Here is a 19,759-nt window from a genome sequence, read left to right as displayed (position 1 = left end):
CCCCAGGGGTCCCCAGCAGTTTGTCCCCTTGCAGCCTTGCTGTGTGAAGTGCATATTGCACTCCTGATGCCAGACCTGGAACCCTGCACATTACCTTTGTGACAGGCACTCCTCCAGCCAGAGGAGCCCAGGCCTCTGGGGCACCAGCTCTGTGTTCATCATTTCACTGCAATATAGTTCCTACCTTGATAAAATCACTTTGATGTGCATCAATATACTGGAAGATCTCCATTTCCAGCAATGAAGATGATGAGGAGGACATTACTGCCTTCGAGAGCAGCACAGGGCTGAAATGGATGCTACCTGGAAGTTAAGGATAAAATTCAACATTACAGACATCCTGCAATATATATTTCTTTTCAGCACTAAAAAGCAGAGACACTTACAAAGTGCTGAACTTATTTAAGTCTCATTTAGTCTCCTCAAGGCAGGAGAAAGAGTAAAACTTCATATTGATTCATAGTCATATATAGACATAAAAACTTCAATTGATTCATAGTCAAGTTGCTGAAGGAAAAAATTGGAAAAATTACTAAAGAGTGAACATCTTTAGTTTCAGCTTTATAAATAACTTAGGGGTAACATTTTCTAAAGAAACATTTGTTGCATCAGTTTTTCAGTACACAAGCGTCAAATTGTAAGTTCTGGGAAGACAACCCTGGCAATTAAGGGGCAAGACTTGCAGGTACCAACAGCCCAGAGGACTCATCTTTCTTTTCATTTCCAGAATCATAGAATATCCTGAAATGGAAAAGATACACACAGATCATTGAGTCTGACTCCAGAATCTTCACAGGACAGCCCCAAGATCACACCATGTGCCTGAGAGCACTGTCCAAACACTCCTCGAACTCTGCCAGGCTGGTGCTGTGACCACTTCCCCAGGGAGCCTCTTCCAGTGTCCAGCCACCCTCTGGGTGAAGAACCTTTTCCTGATATCCAGCCTAAACCTCCCCTGACACAACTTCAGGCCATTCCCTCGGGTCCTGTTGCTGGTCACCAGAGAGAAGAGATCAGTGCCTGCTGTTCCTCTTCAGCTGGGGGAAGGAGAAGTTGTAACTGCAATGAGGTTTCCCCTCAGTCTCCTCCAGGCTGAACAGAACAAGTTACCTCAGGTGCTCCTCACATGGCCTCAAAGCCCTTCACTATCTTCATAACCCTACTTTGGATGCTCTCTAATGGTTTCATGTCTTTCTTACACTGTGGTACCTAAAACTGCATGCAGCAGTCAAGGTGAGGCCACTCCAGTGCAAAAGAGAGCAAAACAATCCCCTCCCTTGCCCAGCTGATGATGCTGCAGCCCAGGACATGATTTTCCCTCCAGACTGCCAAAAGAAGGCAGAAAAATTGATTCACTGACACATATTACATATTTTATGTGAATAAGGGAAAACAAGCCTGATGCTGGAGAGTATTAGAAAACAAATAGCTTTTGTGGTTGATTAAGAACAGTGACAATACCAAAACACTTGGTAAGTGCAGAAGTCATTTAGTACCTGCAAACCTCTCTGCCATCTTTTCTTTTTTATAAGATTTTAAAATGTCTTTTTCTTATTCCTCCAGTTTTCCTTTCATGTTTGCTTGAAGCTGTTGCTGTAGTGTCTTGAATTGGTATTAGCAGAGTAATTGTTGGATGGCTAAATACTTGGTCTGGCTAAATTCAGAACAGCTGCTGTATCAGGCTGTGATAGGATGGACTCCAAGGCCAAATCCCAATGCTTTTCTAAATATATTCTATAATAATAACGAAAGGTACAGTTGCAGGTCCATCCATAACTCCTTAACTTTGTTGCATTGCTAAGGTGATAGGCTATGGTAATATTAATAATTTCAATTATGTTTCTCTGACAGAGAAGGAAGATTGAAAGCCCAAGCGTGATGAACAAGATGAGGGAAACGTTCACTTTGGCTGGAGATCCTGGCTGTATGAAGGATGGGTTCCATTTTCCAACCTTCCCTCAGAAGCAAGGTTACAAGGCTTACCTCACTTTCTGAAGTGAAGCTTTGAGAAGGCCTCTGACAGCAGATATATTTCACAGTGTTCAGTTCCTGACATCTCTTAACAGTGGAAACACTGGTATTGAAAGAGACCAAATGCTGAATTTGCAGGAGAGTGAAGCTGCAAAGCACTTTTTTGGAGAAGATTTGTTAACCAAGCCAAGAAAATCCAAATTTGGAGGTGGTTTTTAGGATGGAGAGATTAAATTTAGCCGTATCATTTAAACATAGAAATATTTTTAAAATACTAAACCTCAACCTTTAGTGATGGTCAAAGTATCATTTTCTTCTTGTATTGTTTTCTCCATAAAACAGTAAACTCTACCTCCAAGAGATGGATCTAATCAACAATCCCCTTCAAATATTTTCATCACCAGTCACAGAAGCAGCAATTTGTTCTAAAGCAAAAGTGATTATTCAGGAATTTTAGAAGCAAGCATGGAAAAAATCTGGGCACTTTAGGCGAGACAAAGCAGTTTCTGGGATTTAGCAACAAAGACATGGTTGAGAATGAAGTTTTGATAATTTAGGTTACAGTCACCCTTGGATTGAGATTCTGCAGGTAAGGCTCAAGAACAGGAATTCTGCAACAAGCACCCTAAACTTAAATCCCCCAGTCTGGCTATTTCTTCTATCCTTGGACTGTGCAAGTGGCTGCAAATATTTGTCAGCTGAAGCCCATTTTACAGAGAGCAGTAAGTAGTAGGAATGTGGACCACAGGCATGGTCAGGAGGGCTTCCCAGGCTGCACAGGGCAGAGGAGAGAAGAACACGAGCCCCAGACTGGGGTGGTGGTAACAGAACTCTGGTGAATGGGACCCTGATTTTCCTGGCAAAGACAAGACACTGGCACTTGCTGGGGCAATGCCTGGGTATCTGAGCCAAGGAGGGCATCTGAGCCAAGACTTTGCAGGTCACATTCAAAAGGGGTTCAAGGTACTTGAAGATGATCGGAGTTACGTAAAAGCTGAGTGCAGAGGCCATTCATGTTGTTTGCTTCTCTTTTTGTCACTGTGTGCTTTTGGGGGACCAGGCAATGGCTCTGCTTGTGCAATGCTGTGCAGTCTCCAGTGTGTCCCAGGAGAGCAAAGTTTACCTTCAGGGTGGTCCTTTTGACTGATGTAGTGTATTTCACCTGGGAGATGGGTCTTGCAGAGGGGAGCTGGCTCCCACATGAACTGAGATGATGGGACCATGATGGGTGCATTTGTGAGGGGCTCTGGAAAAGTGCAAGGCACTGCACCTCCAGGAGAAAGTGATAGCAGCAGGAATGGTACAGGGAGCATTCATCTGTAGATGGGATGAAACCTAGTTTTGCCACAGTCAAATCATATCCCAGGATTTCCATCAGCTGTTCATCTAGAGAGGCATCAGGACCATTACCTTCATTTGCCACAAAGCTGGGTGGCTGCCTCGGTTTCACACATATTTCACTCATTTTTCTACCTTGCAATTCCCAAACCTCAGTCTGAAAACATTTACAACAGAGGCCACTGAATGCACCCTCCTTTAACCTTACTGTAGAAAACCTGACAGGCTTCTCAGGTTCACTTATATAAAAAAAATAGATCTTTTGGTTATTCCATGCCTGAACAAGGAAGATCATAGCAGAGGTCAGAACATGGCTGCTAGAGGCACCAATTGCAATCATGCAGTGGATGTAAATGATGTAAATATCATTATCTCTAACACATATGATTTCCCCTCCTTCTATTCAAATCTTTGATATTGCTGAATTCTATGCACTTTCAATCTAAAAAATTGGTATATTTATATATAGATATATATATATCACCTTATGGTGACTTGAATAAATACGTACCTTTTAATGTCAGAAGCACAAAAGGGCTACTTGAGGATTTTACAGAGGATGTCTGCTGTGGTGCTGGTGTCTTTCTCTTTTTGTCTCAGTTACGTGCAAATGACCTGGAAAGATGCAGACAAGAGACGTATGTCTTTGTCATGTTTCATTAGCATTTAACTGTTTAAGAAAATGAAACAAGGAAGCTAAAATGCTGTGAAGGAAAAAAATCCCAACCAGCCAAGCAAAATATCCTAGGGAAATTAGGAAATATTCTGTGATATTTTCAGAACAGATCAAACTTCAAGAAAAGATCATAGAATATCACAAAAATACTTTTGTTCATAAACAAAAGTAAGGAACAGAGGCAAAGTTTGGAAAATGAATGTGAAGACATACCAAGCAGCAGAGCACACGAAATATTAATAATTCAAACAAGAAATTAGGTAACAGCTATGTTTTTCTGTAGTAGAAGGAGGGAGGGAGGGTGAGTAGCTGGTGGAACTTCATGTTAATGCACTACTAATATACAAAGTGCTGCTCAGGAGCATTTGGATTGCAGCTGGAACAGCTCATGTCAAAAAGGGAGCCGGTTTAATAAAGCTGTAGAAAGATTTCAGGCAAAGCTGAGATATCTCAGTGTCATGAGGAGGGGAAAAATGATTTGCAAGAATGATAGCTGGGGGGGATATCAAACAAAGACTTCAGTGTTCAATGTCAAGTGTATTTTATTTGATGTCATTTTAAGGAGCAGTTGCTGCTCTATAGAAAAATGTAGTATGCCTATTTTTAGAAATAATACATGACAGTCAGTTGTGCACTTTCTCTTCCTTTGTTCCTTAGTAGTAAGAACATTTTTTGTCTTGCTTCCTCCCATGTCGTTAAGCACTGTTAAAAGAAAACTTAGTGTTCTTCTGTGGTGATTTAACAAGAAATCCAAGTTGATTCTTTGATAAAATATCAACTAAACTAACAAATATTTGAGAAGTAGCTCCTTAACGTGCTTTGAAGGCATCCTTGTCTCTCCTGAAGCATGTGCTTCATGTGCTTCCCTCCCTGCAACACAGCATTTCAAGTGGGTGCAGGGAGGAGGGTGCCAATAAAAACTGAACATTGGGTTGCAAACACCCCAGAGAAAAACTAGACTGACTAGAAAAATTAGTCCTGAGTCAGGACTCATCTGGTTTGCAAATAACATAAAGTACATTTGACACGAAAGGAAATAAAGATGTTTATGGCAGTAGGAACTAATTTAGCAAATCAATGGTGGACTCCACTGAAAGGAACATTCCCTCTAAGCAGTCACCATCAAGGAAGATAACTGAGATAATGGGGGTATTTTTTAACTTCTTTTAACAATACTCATTGATAATTGGCATACCATTGGTGGAAGCAGGCAATCAAGCCACAGTCACCTCTCCAGCTGAGTGAGGTCCTTGGAGAAGGAGGACAACTCTTCATGTGGCAGTTCTCAGGCCCAGCCCTGACCACCTGCAGCCACTGTTGTCCTACTGACCAGGAGCTGCAGGGATCCAGACACCTGCAGGGGAATGAATACCAGCTCACAGCACCTGACTGCATTTGAAGATTACTAAAGAAGTATCACCCCAATCAAGAGACTGTGTAATGAAAATGTTTGGTGGGAAGCATAGGCAAGCTCTGTACTTGCTGGCAGGTGACACTGCAACACCCAGTGCTATTTTCAGCAGTCAGCTCTTCAAGTGTTGCAACATCAGTTGCCTGAATGGTGTTTTGGAGAGCAGCAAAGACCAGCCCTGCCCATGCTCAAGCCAACCCTTTAGGGAAAAAGTGAGACCCTGCTTGTCAGTTCTGTTGTGCTATAATACAGATGATATTTTAAAAGAACGTCCTTATATCTAGCTGCCTTTGTTGCTGATGGTGAGAGCTTGAACTGGAAAGGTCTCTTTCACCTGCAGAACAGGGACATTTTATTTCAATTGTACTTAAAAGTTCCGCAGTTAATAAAGACATAGTTTTAAGTTAAAGATTAATTTTGGGTTTAGATGTTCACTTCTGCCTCTCTATCGTATAATAATGAAATCAGGATAGCCAAATCAATAACACATCAAAACATGAGAAATTTTCCCATCTCCTTTTCCCTCCTGAAAGTTCAGTACCCCAACAGGAATCCCAGTGCCAGAAAGCACTTCAGCATTGCTGGTAACTGTTGCTGCTTTACAGTAATACATTGGAGGACTGAGAGAAAATAGGTGGATTTTGCTTTGTCTTGAAAAGTAGAAAAAGAAAAGGACACATTTCTGTTAAGGCAAAGCCCTTTAACCAGAAAGTAATATTGCCTTTTGTACCCTGTGAGGAGGAGTAATTCAGCATTTACCTAAGATAATTTTCTGTTAATCGGTTTGCAATCAGATAAACATGGGCATAAAAATATTCTTCCTGGAAAGACAGCTCTGCTGGCTCTTGCTCTTTTCATGGCAAAAAAAGTTTTGTAGGAAAGAATTTTGGGATGTGCAGTATTTGTACTTAGATATGGATAGCCTCACCATCTTGCTGCCACATCTCCTATAGCAGAAGGGAGAACTGCTGAATTTGTAATCAATTTTAGGTGTTTGTGTCTGCATGCAAATTTCTACTCTTAAAGTCCTCTTCCCATTTTGAAAGAACCTCTACTGACATGGTCAAATTCAGTTAGAAGCATAATAAGGTAGTAAGTAATAAGGGAGATCCAGATCCTGTCTCAGTGCCTTACAAAGACCTTTCCTTTTATTTCTTTTCTTTTAATCTCCACTTGATTAAGGTGTAAAAACTCATTTGCAAATGAAATGCAGAATTTGGGGGGAATTAAATGTTTGTTTTAATTTATTTAAGATAATACTGTTTTTACATGAATCCTGTCTTCATTTATCTTAGCTTCAAGTGTTTCACACTGGAGTTTATTCCTGAATTAGAAAAGCACAAGTGAGATTAAAAATAGATCTACTATATCTAGTCAATTCATTCAACTGTTTCTCTATTAATCACATAATACTACTGAAGAACTGTACTATCATGGGGAAAAAAATCTATTATTACTTTATAGCTTAGTATTTCATTGCTAATTGCCCCTTATTTTATAACCTATAACTTGGAACAAGGTTTAAGGTCCACAATATAAGAGATTTATTTTGTTATGGTCCTTATTCCATTTATGGGATATCATAAACATTGCCAACATTGTTTAGAAGGATTTTTAAATGTAGGCAGGTTTATCTCTTTAATAAAAACACTCTTTGATGGTAGCTTATTAACTACAAGAAATGCAAGAACCAGCTCAAATAGTTTGGCTGAGTATCCTCTTTGGGAAACAGTAAGTGTTTAAGCAGGAGGAAATAGACTGATTAAAGGAAAATAAGAGCGGAACTAAAACAATAGGATAAAGGGGGCGGGGGGGAAAGCATTACTGGCTCTGTTTCTCTTGTTATTTGGAAATGTAAACAATCTAGGGTAGAGATGGTCCCCTACTTTGTGTTTCTATTAGTACCTCAGGGTAAAGAGTAGCACCCTCACTTGGTTAAAGTGATGGTACCTTCACTTCATTGGAACCTCAGCAGAATTAGCATGCTTTTACCTTGATTAAAAGAGTGTCCTAAATAATTACAATTAATTATAGGATTATAATTAATATTAAGTTTGAGTGAACAAATATGTAAGAAATATGTTGCTAGGACCAATATTTCATCAACACAGAAATGATATGGTGGTTTTCAATGCTTCCTGTCACTCTGTAAGCAGCTATCTCTAGTTCAAGATAGCTATTTTTCTTTTCTTGAAAGTGTAGTGCAGAAAAGCAGGAATGTTGCTGTCATCTCATAATCAGTGGTACCTGGTTATTATTGCAGCTTACTGTCATTTCTCAGTATACTCCCTTATTAAAACTTAGCATTGCATCCCAGAAGTATTGGTGTAGAATGGAGAGGCCCTTTCACACAAGTCCCCAAATCTCCCTCCCCTACAGATCTTTCTACTTCCCTGTGCAGCAGCAGCAGCAAGCCCTTCCACCTCTTTCCTCCTTCCCACTTCAGACTGCAGTTAGAAGAGTATTTCCCAGCCACCATCCTTCAAGATAATCACAATTGATGTCAAAACACAAGTTAAGCAAAATTGTCCACTCTGAGATCTTGTCACTAGTGGAGTGAGATTGTGATAAATTCCTCCTGGTACAGAGGAAAAGATCCCCAAGACCCTGACTTAGTAGTTGTTACCTGGATGTCAATAATCACACCTGGGTATATCAGTGGAAAAAGATTGACATAGAAAAGGTCCCCTTACCCAGGCAGGAGATGCTTCACAAGGATAGGTGGCTGCAGACTGTCCTCTGTACAGAGCAATGATGTTCAGCACCTTCCAGGAGCAGCGCCACAAAGATTTGAGGTGCTGTGTGGACGAAGAGCAGTAACATGGAGCTCTCTCACCGCCTGCTGGCTCATTCAGCAACCTCTCTGTACCCAGAGCTCCAAGCACACAAGTAATAAGTGATAAGCCAAACAAACAAATTCTTGTCCAGTGCCAATGCCAGTACACTGCTCTGAGTGCTGACACAGGAGACTGTCCTATTTTTCCAAAAGCAACATTGTAAATTCATTTGGCTTAATGATTCAGCAATTTTTTTTTCAGATATTAATCACACTGAAATGATGTGAGGGGTTATTCCCATCTTGATATCCTTCAGACAGCTTTTCTCAGCCAAATAGCATCAGTGTTCCTTAGGGATGATTAATGCCCTCCTTGCAGGTAAGGCTTTGATCCAGCTAATAACTCATAGTCATTTCCAAACAGACTCACCAGACTGGCTCTTCAGGCTCACAGAGTAAACATTAATCGTGTAGCCCTTTGTTTATGCAGCTTTTCCTACTGCCTCCTCCCAGCTTTCTGTGAGGTCCAGGAATTGTCAGAGTCGGGGCACAGGTCACTGTGGTGGTGCTGTGCATGGTGTCCTTCAAGGCACACGTCTGGGGCACCACAGGGTTAACCCAGTTTGACACTTCGCTGACTCCTGCATCTCAGTTGGGTGTCCCAGGAGCCACAGCCTCTCAAGAAAGGCTTAGGAGTATTTTCCCATTGCAGTCCCCCTGTCATCGAAGTGTATCTGGGAGAAGGCCAAAGCAAGCCAAGGTTGTTCTCTTGACAAACACAAACTCCTTTAAGCTTAAATGAAAAAAAAAAAAAAATAGCTTAAATGTAAGCTTTCTTAAGCTTAACTATCTGAAAAATGAAAGAACCCATTGTTTATACATATATGAATTTATATACATACTCACAATAATGCTGCCTCTTGCTAACAGATGGTACCATTGCAAAGCTTTTGTGACCTCCTTAAGGAGGAGTGTGAGCTATTTCATAGCACGTCTCCTCTATCAAAGTGCCACTGCCCATAACAAGGATAAAGCACCTTCCTCAGCAGAGGAAATGCCCATTGAACCAGGGCTCTGCACCACTCACACATTGCACACTTCATGTCAGCCATGGGCCTTTGTGTGAAAAATGCAACAGCACCTCAACAAAAACAGAAAAACAGATAATTACAAGACTGGAGCATTTGGTTAGACAACTGGTTCGTATCTGGACATCTTAGTTAAACACCTGCACACAGGCACTGAGCCTGCTAACAACTGATGTACAATTAGTGGATCACGACTTTTGAGTTGCAATAAACTTAATTACAATTTCTCTGGGAAGTAGTTCTCATTCCACTTTTTCCCTACAGACAAGTATTTTTGCTGTCTTTGTTACAGTCTTTTTAAACAGAGAAGTTTCTCATATATTCAAAGGCCTTTCAACAAATCTGTAGCATGTGCTTTGACATGGCTTAAACTGCAGTGATGGCTTTTCATTTTTAGTACTATAGAAAATCAAACATTTAGAACTAATTTTTTTAATAGCTCCTAACTTCTAAGAAAATGACAGTTCTGCAAATCACTGGTTTAGATATAAGCCATTAATCCCACATTCTGAGTGCCTAAACCCTTATTTAAATTATGAAATTTTGGTTGAAATATTTGAGATAGTTCATGAAGATGCATAAAGTTTGTACCCCCTCATTCACTGCACTTCAGAGGGAATTAAGTTTTACAGTGAACTCAAACAGAGAAAGAAAGTAAGTCTCATGACAATATTTTAAAATGCATTTAAGCCATTAGCTGTGAAATGTCAAGTGCACAAACTGTTAGAACCATGTGCTCCTGTCTTCATGCCTAGAAGCCAGTCTTTGAGCTTGACCAGGAAGAAAAGCATCTTCTCCCCATATGCAACACCCTATGTATCCCTTCCTACAAGATGGGCTAGGGGAAGGCTGAGGGGGGAATGGCATCTTGGATACATATTGCCTGGATGTGTGCTTGGGTCACGACACTTTTGGTGCTCCAGATGAGCAACACTATCACAGGCTTTATTTTCAATTACTTTTAGTGAGAGTTGCCTGGTCAGGCCCCTAAAATACAAGGTTTTCATCACCTACCTTTGAGAGAAGGTCCTGGGCTGTGCATGCTGGGTTGAGCTTTAGGGCAGCACTCAGCTTCCTGCCTTGGCTTGCAGAGCCGGTGACAGCAAGGAACCATATCCAGTGCATGGCTACAGGCACTGCTCCAAGCTCCCCAAACAATCCAAAGACTCATTCCAAACTGATCATTATCCAAAGCCCTCCCTAGTTCTAGGGTACTATTGGGCAGCCTAAACAAACACCACCAGGATTTCAACTCTGACTCTTAATCACAAACCCTACCAGTCTGACACACCCATTGCTTTTGTTTCTCATTATTTGTGCAACCCCATTGTATTCTTTGAGTGTTTCCCCTGTGCTGGACAGATATAGTCAGCAGTAGAGCTGGATATACTTTTATCATACAATCATTTAGGTTGGAAAATATTTTTAAATTCAACAGTAAATCTCAATCTATGACATGTAATTGCATAGAAACTGCCCATAAAGAAACACTTAAAACTTAGACATAGCATTTTTTTCATTTCTTCTCTAAAAGGAAACCCACAACATCAGTGTTCTTTTGCTATGCCTCCTAATTAGAATACAAACAAAAATAAAATAGCCTTTTTTCTTTTTATTTCTTATGCCAGAAGTCAATATCTTAGCTTACAGAAAAGCATATAGAAACAAAAAAAAATGTATTCTGTTGTCCCCTTACTTTCCCATGTTGCCTTTCCTCATTAAGGCTATAGAGTTTAGGATAGTTTGTTTTCATGTTAGTACCTACAGGGAAACTGGCTGGGCAAGGATATTCCCATGACAAAAAACTATCTGAGAAGCATACACAACCCCCCACACTGGCAATTTAGTACAGGGGACAGAAGATACTGCCATCATGAAGTGAACCCAGTTTCTGTCACATTTAGAGAACTACAAATGTGTTTATAATGTCAGCCTCAGTTTCTCCACTTGCAGCAAGTCTGCTTTTACCTATCTGATCACTCACTACTAGGGTAAAGGAAAAGTTATTACTGAAAATATTGCTAGAGGCAGCACATATGTCCATTTCCAAAGCAGAAATTACATAAAGGACTCATAGTGAAAAATCTTACTCCGGAATATGATAGATTTAAAGAGTGCAAACCATCCATTTAGTACCTTGTGAGCAATCTCAGCTGAATACGAAGGTGTCAGAGATGTCAGATCCTTCATCTGTGTGCAGCCTTCCCAGCAACAAGTAAACATGTCTTTTATCTACCTAGACTTGCTCTATTTTACCTGGGAGGGAGGAAAATGCTCTGTGGAGATATTAGAAAGATAATGCATCTCACATATTTGAGGCTTTAGGTGAACTCTGCAAGTAAAGGGGAAAAAAAAGAGTGCTTTTTTTCCTCATAAATAGTTTTCAAAGAGCCACATTTCAAGGAAAAAAAAACCCAAAAAAACCCGCCTGAAGTAGTGTGACTGATTGCTTTTGAATTATCTCAGCATGGTGTCATCTTATCTGAAGTTTTCATTTGTTCCTGTGACTAGTAATTGGGCCCTAAACCGACTAACAGATTTAGCAGGATCAAGGGCTCAAATTCAGAGCACTGCAAAAACACAAAGAGAATTTTTGATCTTTAAACTGAAAGATAAATGGATGTTATCCATGTGACATGTGACACTTCAAGTACTGAAATAAGGGGGTTGGGGAGAAGGCTTTTCGGTATTTGGTGTGTTCCTTTGCTAATAGTAAGATCTATTAATAATAATAGATTTAATAAGTCCAAGTCCAAGTGGCAAGTCCTGCATTTTGGCCACAAAACCCCCTGCAATGTTATAGGCTGGGGACAGTGCCTACACGAAAAGGGACCTGGGGGCGCTGGTGAAGGCTGGCTGAACATGAGCCAGCAGTGTGCCCTGGTGGCCAAGAAGGCCACTGGCATCCTGACCTGTGTCAGGAGTAGTGTGGCCAGCAGGAGCAGGGAGGTCATTCTTCCCCTGTGCTGGGCACTGGTGAGGCCACACCTGGAGTGCTGTGTCCAGTTCTGGGCCCTCAGTTTGGGAAGGACATTGAGACACTTGAGCACATACAGAGGAGGCAACGAGGCTGGTGAGGGGCTTGGAACACAAGACCTGTGAGGAAGGGCTGAAGGAGCTGGGGTTGTTTAGGCTGGAGAAAAGGAGACTCAGAGGTGACCTTATCACTCTCTACAACTCCCTGAAAGGTGGGTGTACTCAGGTGGGGTTGGTCTCTTTCTCCAGACAGGGTCTGACAGAATGAGAGGACACAGGCTCAAACTGTGCCAAGGGAAATATAGGTTGGATATTTGAAAAAAGTTTTTTACAGAAAGGATGATAAAGTACTAGAATTGTCTGCCTGGGGAGGTGGTGGAGTCACCATCCCTGGATGTGCTTAAAAAAACATTGGATGTGGCATTCGGTGCCATGGTTTATTTGAGGTGTTAGGTCTGGGTTGGACTCGATCCTGGAGGTCTCTTCCAACCTTCTGATTCTGTGATCTAAATCACCCCTTGCTTCTGCCATCTTGAAAACTCTTAATATTGATATATCTGTGAAAAATGAGTGACAGACCAAGCTTATAAACTTATGTGTTATTTGCCAATATAGACCAATATATGTCTTTTCTGAAGTAACCAATTCTCCCTATCACACAGTACAGAAGAGACTTTTATACCACTTTGCTGTATGTTAGTTTTGAGTTGCAAATTAACTTGATAGGTTTAAAGGACTCAGGATAACATATTAATTTCTATCAACACAGATAAGATTATATTTGGAACAGACAGATTGTAATCTGTATTTTTGCATTATAATCTTATGTAAAGTGCATGAAATTAAAATTTAACATCCTGCTCTATTATAAAGCAAAAAAGTTTCTGAATATTTCACAATTTCAATTCACCACCTCCACTACTTTTGATTTAGACCCAAACTTAAAGAACCAGCCTCTCAGCCTCACAGACCAATTCATCCTTTTATCAACCAAATTCTTTCTATTCATCAATGGAAAAGAAGACTATTAGTTTGCCAGAATGATGATTATTTTTGATGGGCATAGATTTTAGTAATTCAAATTCAAAAGCAAACAGGTGCACGTATCTAAGTTTACAAACAGATTATCAAGCACTTCTGGATGCATTAGCCTTATTTCTGTGTTGATGTCTATGAATCTAAATCTGTGAAAAGACATCTGTATCACAGCCTGTGCTACTGAAGAAAATATTTTCCTACTTGAGCCCCCTTTTTAATTTTTAGTCCTAAGTCTAATTATATTCAGAATCTTTATTCTACATCCATAAGGACTGCTGGCCTATTAGTGGCAGGGAATGTGTCATTAAAAATTTCTTCCATATAAATCAAATTATTGGAAGAAGCTAGATGAGCATTTATTACTGAGGCACTCTCAGCTCCCTCTAATGAGGTCAGAGAGGCTGAACTTATTTTACATTTGGAACAGATAATGCTAATCAGCTGCTACTGAGCACAGCTTCAAGGTGACTGCTGTGTCCCAGTAAATCTGTGTCATATTTGCACATAGATAGATGTGGAACTACAGCACATTAAGAAAATGAAATGTATCATCCTAATTATTAATATTTTATGTTCATGTCTCAATTACCTGTCATATCCTATAGGAACACTTTCACTCAGTGGGCAAAGTAATACAGCATAGTTCCCTATTAATTTAATACACAGTTATCTGATGCTCCCATTTTCCATGGGAAAAACCCCACCCGGATGTGTTTGCTACATTTTAATCTATTTCTGTTTTATACCAGTCAATGCATGAACTTAAGTGTAGTTAAAAACAAAATTGCATTATGCCATTTCTTTAATCCCTTCCTCAAAACTCATATGAACTTAAAAAAATTATTTCTGAACTGGTCCTGAGATATTTAAATTTCATCTATGAGTGTCAGACAGCTCCAAGGAAAGCTTCCAAAAATTATATGCAGTTCTACAAACTTTAAATTCATAACCAGCCAAATTCCATTAAATATCATTTCCAGATCAGTGAAAGGAACATTAGCAGACTAAAGACTGGAAGCTAATGAATTCTGGCTCTCTATTCTCCAGGAACATGTATTTATACATTCACTTTTACCTCTCCCATGAAGCCCTTCAGTTCATTTCAGAGACCTGTTCTCTACCTGTGTCTCTCCCAGGCCTGTTCACATTCAAGGTACCTTTATGCACAACTAAATACTGAAATTCTGTTGCCAGGCAACAGAATTGGTAGCCCCATGTGCCTCAGCTCCTGATGCAGTCTTCCCCCTTCTTGATTTGTATTCCTGAACCCATCTGGTCAGAATTAAAATTGCCTTAAAATAAACACAAGCAGCACTGCCTCTCCTTGTACAAAACTTTAGGATATGGTTGGCAACATATTACAGGATATCTTGGATATACTAACAAGATTCAAAGCTGTGCAGAAATAAATCTTTTGCTTTCTTTGTATTAATTCTGTGTTTGACACTCAGTTCCTAAAAATGACATGCAGACTCTTCTGTATTTTGAACTTCTATTGTATTCTTGCAGCTTTGAACTACAGTCCTGCAGCTAAGCATTCAACACAATAGGAAAACCTAAAGAGATATGCCTGGAACCATTTCCAATTTATTTTTTCTGATGCTGTCTGATGCTTTTCAACTCTGGAAAAGTAAAAAGTACTATGTTCCAGTGGATTTGCAGATATAGCTGCTCTTCTGCCCAAACCCTCACTGGTTTCTGCTATTCACTCAAATAGTGAAGAGAGAGGAATTTGGAAACAAAAAGTTACCTTCTCCCACACCACTTAGTGTTATTATAATGGTATGACGACTTCTAAAAACTGAAAGCTATTGCAGAGGCAGCTAAGAAGTAAAATTGAAGGTCATTGCTTCCTAGCAGCTCCCATGTTGGAATTAGAACTATGTTTTTTATACAAAAAGCAGAAGAGACCCAATCCAGTCAACATTTAACTATCACATTATACAGCCAATATTCCTAGGAAACTTCATGGGTTCTCCTTGCAGGATTAGTTCCCCTCATGTGAATGACTGGAAGAAGTAGGGAGTGGGGAAGCAGAAACAGCAGCAATAGCAGAGAATATGTGAGGCAGAAAAGGGCAGGTATTCTGTACTCTGCCTGTACTATTAAAAATCCATCAAAAGAAACAAGATTTTTATGTTTAAAAGGTTTCTAATGATGCACTGCTAAACAGTTGATAATGGAAGAGAAAAAAGTTGCCAACCCATTACTAATACAGTAAGATAGTCTAATCCAACACCTTATCAAAGACATATTTATAAATAAATAAATAGATATTTTATAGCATTCTAGTTTTCAAGTCTTTTGCAGCCATTGTACTACTTCAGCACTTAGTTTAGTTATATTGTTGCTTTCTACAAATCTAAAGAACAGTTTAATAGGTATTCATGAAATTAAGCAGCAGAATCTCAATTCTACCTACAAGCATTTAAAACAGTCCAAGGCAACAGAGTATTTATTCTCATATCGAACATGAACTCTACTATTCACTACATCAATATTAAAACCACCAAGTACTTCAGAAACATATTTAATTTCACTACATATCTTAGCATCTATCTTGGAATTCAGGAATTGGCTACAATTTTGCATAGATTAACAGCTCATATTTGCAATTCCATTAATGTACTCTGTCCAAAATAACAAGGAAACAGTCCTCCAAAGATTCACCTTTACAAGAATACATTTAGCATTTTTATGCATGTTTTCACTTGGATTCACACATAGGCAGCAGCAGCAGCTTTCAAAGCACCCTACCTTAAATACTATTCATACACGTTGCTTATGAACACTTGAACTTTAATAAGGCTCTTTCAGTACAGGACTGACAGCTGTGGGGGCACATGGTTTCACAAGCAGCAGCCAACACAGAAGCATCCCTAAGATTTTCTGAGAATCTAATAATTGAAAACATCGAATAATAATAATTGAAAATATTTAACTTTCTAGTATTTTGGCATTTTGTGCAGTGGGTGGAATTTGTGCAGTATAGTAACAGTGTGAGGGATTAAATCTGGTCAGATTCCAAGTGGCCACCAGCACTGCTTTATTACTCCATTCCTCACCTAGAATGGGAGAAAATATAATGAAAGACTCATGGGCTGAGATAAGGACAGGGAGAGATCACTCACCAGGTACCATCATTTGCAAAACAGACTCGACTTGGAGAAATTAATTTATGGCAAATCAAATCAGAGTATGATAATGAGAAATAAAAAAAATAAACCTATGAAACATCTTCCTCCCATGCCTTCTTTCTTCCTTCCCAGGCTTGATTCCCAGTTCTCCACCTCCTTCACCCCAGAGGTGCAGGGAGACAGTCAGTTCATCCCATGTTGGTTCTCCCTGGGCTGCAGGAGCCCAGCCTGTCTCACCATGGTCTGCACCAGGGGCTGCAGAGGAATCTCAGCTCTGGCACCTGGAGCACCTCCTCCCCCTCCATCACTGACCTTGGTGCCTGCAGGGCTGTTTCTCTCACGGATTCTCACGCTCTCTTCTCTGGCTGCAATTATTTCTGTGCAGTAATTTTTCTCCCTTCTTTACTATGTTGTCCCAAAGGCGCTACCACCGTCACTGATGGGCTCAGCCTTGGCCAGTGCTGGGTCTGTCCTGCAGCCCGTCTGCCATCGGCTCTGTAGGACATGGAAGCTTCTGGCAGCTCCTCACAGCAGTCACTCCTGTAGCCCTGCCCTAATCCTTCCACACAACCCCAGAACATACAGAGAGCCTGTAAGAGAGTAACTCCATGGTGGTTATCCCAGTGGAATTGTACAGGACAGCTGCCTTTCCAAAGGCGAGCACGGCAACAGTGACAAAAAAAGCTGCTCAGCTGTGCTTGTTATTGCATTTTTCAGTCTAAAGGGCAGAAACATAAGAGGCCCATGAGCTGCCTCCATGACTGAGAAGAAAAAGCCTGCACAGAGAGCTCTGCATACTGCTGCTTGTGCACCAGTAGAGGCCTATTTCATTAGCATGCATGTTAAGTTTTCCTCATGAAATCTCAGAATCGCTAAGGGTATGCAAAATTAATAGAAAAATGAATATTTAAAAGTACTGGAAAAACATGTCTCAGCATTCAGGGCTTGTCATAACCTAACCTCATGTTGTAAAATGGTATGATCAAGCTAGCAAGTGACTAGAATCAAAATTATCCACTAAACTTTCCTGGGCAGCCTAAGAAGATTCTCTGAAGAGTGATTTAAATCTACTGCATAACTTTATTAACTATCAGGAAGGCAATTTATTCAGATTGATGCCTTATAATGTAAATGCATATTTAGTATATGAATCTATTATATTTTAATTGAATGAGTTCAGATAACACTGAAAAAACAGTAATTTTTGAGCTAGTAGTTTAACAGAATTAACAAAGTGGAGTTTATCTAGATTACCTCTATGTTATCTCCACTCTTTACACTGCTTCAAGGTCAAGATCACAGAGCTGAAGCTCTTCAAGTTTTGATTTAGTTAGTGCATCTAAACTCATTATGCTAAACCAAACTCCATTTTGCAAGTTTAAAACAGTTTCAAATTAGGAAACATTGTGCTGGATGAGCCTAAAATGGATTGCATCATAGTTGAGGATCAGGGCTGTGTTTTAATGTGCATGCTTGTGTTTCCCAGAACACAAAGAAATAAAGAAAAATCACATGTTAAATGGCATTTAGGGATTACTTAGGGATAACAGCTTGCAATAACTCCAGCTGCTCTTTTAAGTCCATATCAAGATGCACTGTCATGGATTTTGCTAAGACACAAGAAATCCAGTGAGCAATGAGGGCACAAATCCACATTCTCAGTTTCAGACTAGATGCACCCTGAGAACAAGTAGCTGTAAAATCCATGTTGTAGATCTTTCTCCCTTCTTGGAGTGGGAGAACTGGAAGTACAAGCAAACTAGACTTGCTGGCAGTCCCATGCCACTGATAAAGAGATGTCCCAATTTCAAACTTAACAGGTAAAGCAAGGCTGTTAAATTCTGTGTGGGAAGTGCAAAGTGGCCTTTGCACAGCCAGCAGACGGGGTGTCAGGCCTTGGACTTCACTGATGCATTTTGGTTCTCACGATCAGCTCACAATTTCTGTCATGTCTGACACTTCTGTGTTGTACAACAGTGCTGTTACTCAAACAATTTGGGCAAAGCAAACTCTAAACACCATGCACAATGCAGCAAGCTAGCTCTCTGCAACTAGAAGTCTTGAAGGAGCCAGGTCTGAAGCATATAGGCCACAAAAATAAGCTGGCACCACTAATCCCCTTCTGCCTGCCTTCTTCACTGAGGCCATGTACTACTGCTTTTGTGGTCACCTGCTGCAGGGACAAGGAAGGTTATGGCTAAAGCAAGCCCCACTGCAGCAAGCTAACAGATACTGATGATTTCTGAATTTAAAATTATTCACCTAAACAAATCTAAAGTCACAATAAATCTCATTAAGTGCTGATTACTTTAGCAACCTACTCCTGTGGGCCTACATAGGTCCCTGCACATTGCTTGGGCCAAAGATCCATGTTAATGTCTTTTTCAAGGGTTCTGGTATTCTCCCCATACCAAAATATTTCTGCAGTGTATTCAACAGTATTTGCTTCTCAGCCTTTTCTACAAACCCCCAACTGACCCCTTCTTCTGTCTGGGCCTCCTTCACAGCTCTGCCATGTTGTATTACACAGCAAGTATAGGATCTGATGCAGTGCAGTGCAGAGCTTGAGCCAATTTACTGATTCTCAAGAAATTTGTTACAAATGCATTAGGACAACTACATATGGTTTCTGAACATAGTTCACAACAAAATTCATAAAACATTCATTCCCCAGTGTTTGTGTTCAGTGCTTACAAGAGAATGGTCTGCCTGCACCCCAGCTGCAAGTGCAAGGGTTAATAGTACCAGGTTATCTCCAGCCATCAACTTCAATGACAAACCAAAATAAACCAAAACAAGCTTCAGCAAGACTGGAAGACTCCCTAGCCCAACAGCTCTCCACCATTAAGTCTTCAGATCAAGCAACAGTGAAAACCAGGTAGAGGAGCTATTCCTACTGTCTACCCTTCAAAGGAGCAATCATCCTATGCTGCTGACCTGTATCAGGACACAGGACTGTACCATACTTCAGAGCAAAACACTATCACTTGAAATACTTACCAACTTGAGGCTGCCAGTGCCAGTCAGGTAATTCCGAAGCAGGCGGCCCAATCCAGTTCAGATAGCAAGCATTTAAGAGGTTTGCTTTTTCTGGAGTTTTTTGATGTAATAACAAAAGTATTGGAGTTTATCCAGTAGGCAGCTTGAAGTTGGATGTCAGTAGTAGTTGCAACAAGTGATCTCTTCTCCCCCTGTCTATGCCTACAAATTCCATTCACTCCCTTACAGTATTATCAGTTATGCTACAGTGTGATGACCTGGTTTACGGAGCCAAAATTAAACATTTTGAGCTCGTTTTCTCTCCAGAGAGCTGGAGCTTGCAACATCAGCTTCAAGTCAACAAGTTCT

At 40.3% G+C, this 19,759-nt stretch overlaps 1 protein-coding gene across 8 annotated transcripts in view; it reads right to left on the bottom strand.

Moving 5' to 3' along the window:
* Nucleotides 1-19,643, bottom strand: part of CNDP1 (carnosine dipeptidase 1) — a 30,836-nt gene extending 11,193 nt beyond the window's left edge. The window contains exons 1-6 of one of the 8 annotated variants that reach the window (XM_086894282.1): nt 19,412-19,592; nt 9,079-9,313; nt 8,090-8,965; nt 5,181-5,339; nt 3,821-3,924; nt 185-303 (exon numbers count right to left, since the gene is read on the bottom strand). In XM_086894282.1, coding sequence (XP_086750408.1) covers nt 185-262 — 78 coding nt within the window. In that variant the 5' untranslated portion in view covers nt 263-303; nt 3,821-3,924; nt 5,181-5,339; ... (1 more) ...; nt 9,079-9,313; nt 19,412-19,592. Of the gene's footprint in view, nt 1-184; nt 304-1,983; nt 2,075-3,820; nt 3,925-5,180; nt 5,340-8,089; nt 8,966-9,078; nt 9,314-16,405; nt 16,671-16,723; nt 16,986-19,411 lie in introns of those variants that run through there. The other 7 variants (XM_086894278.1, XM_086894294.1, XM_023921654.2 and 4 more) reach the window with 7 other exon arrangements.
* Nucleotides 19,644-19,759: the final 116 nt, after the last annotated feature.

Source organism: Cyanistes caeruleus, chromosome 1, assembly GCF_971803275.1.
Source record: "Cyanistes caeruleus chromosome 1, bCyaCae1.hap1.1, whole genome shotgun sequence".
NCBI lineage: Eukaryota > Metazoa > Chordata > Aves > Passeriformes > Paridae > Cyanistes > Cyanistes caeruleus.
This window is presented reverse-complemented; position numbering and strand designations above follow the sequence as displayed.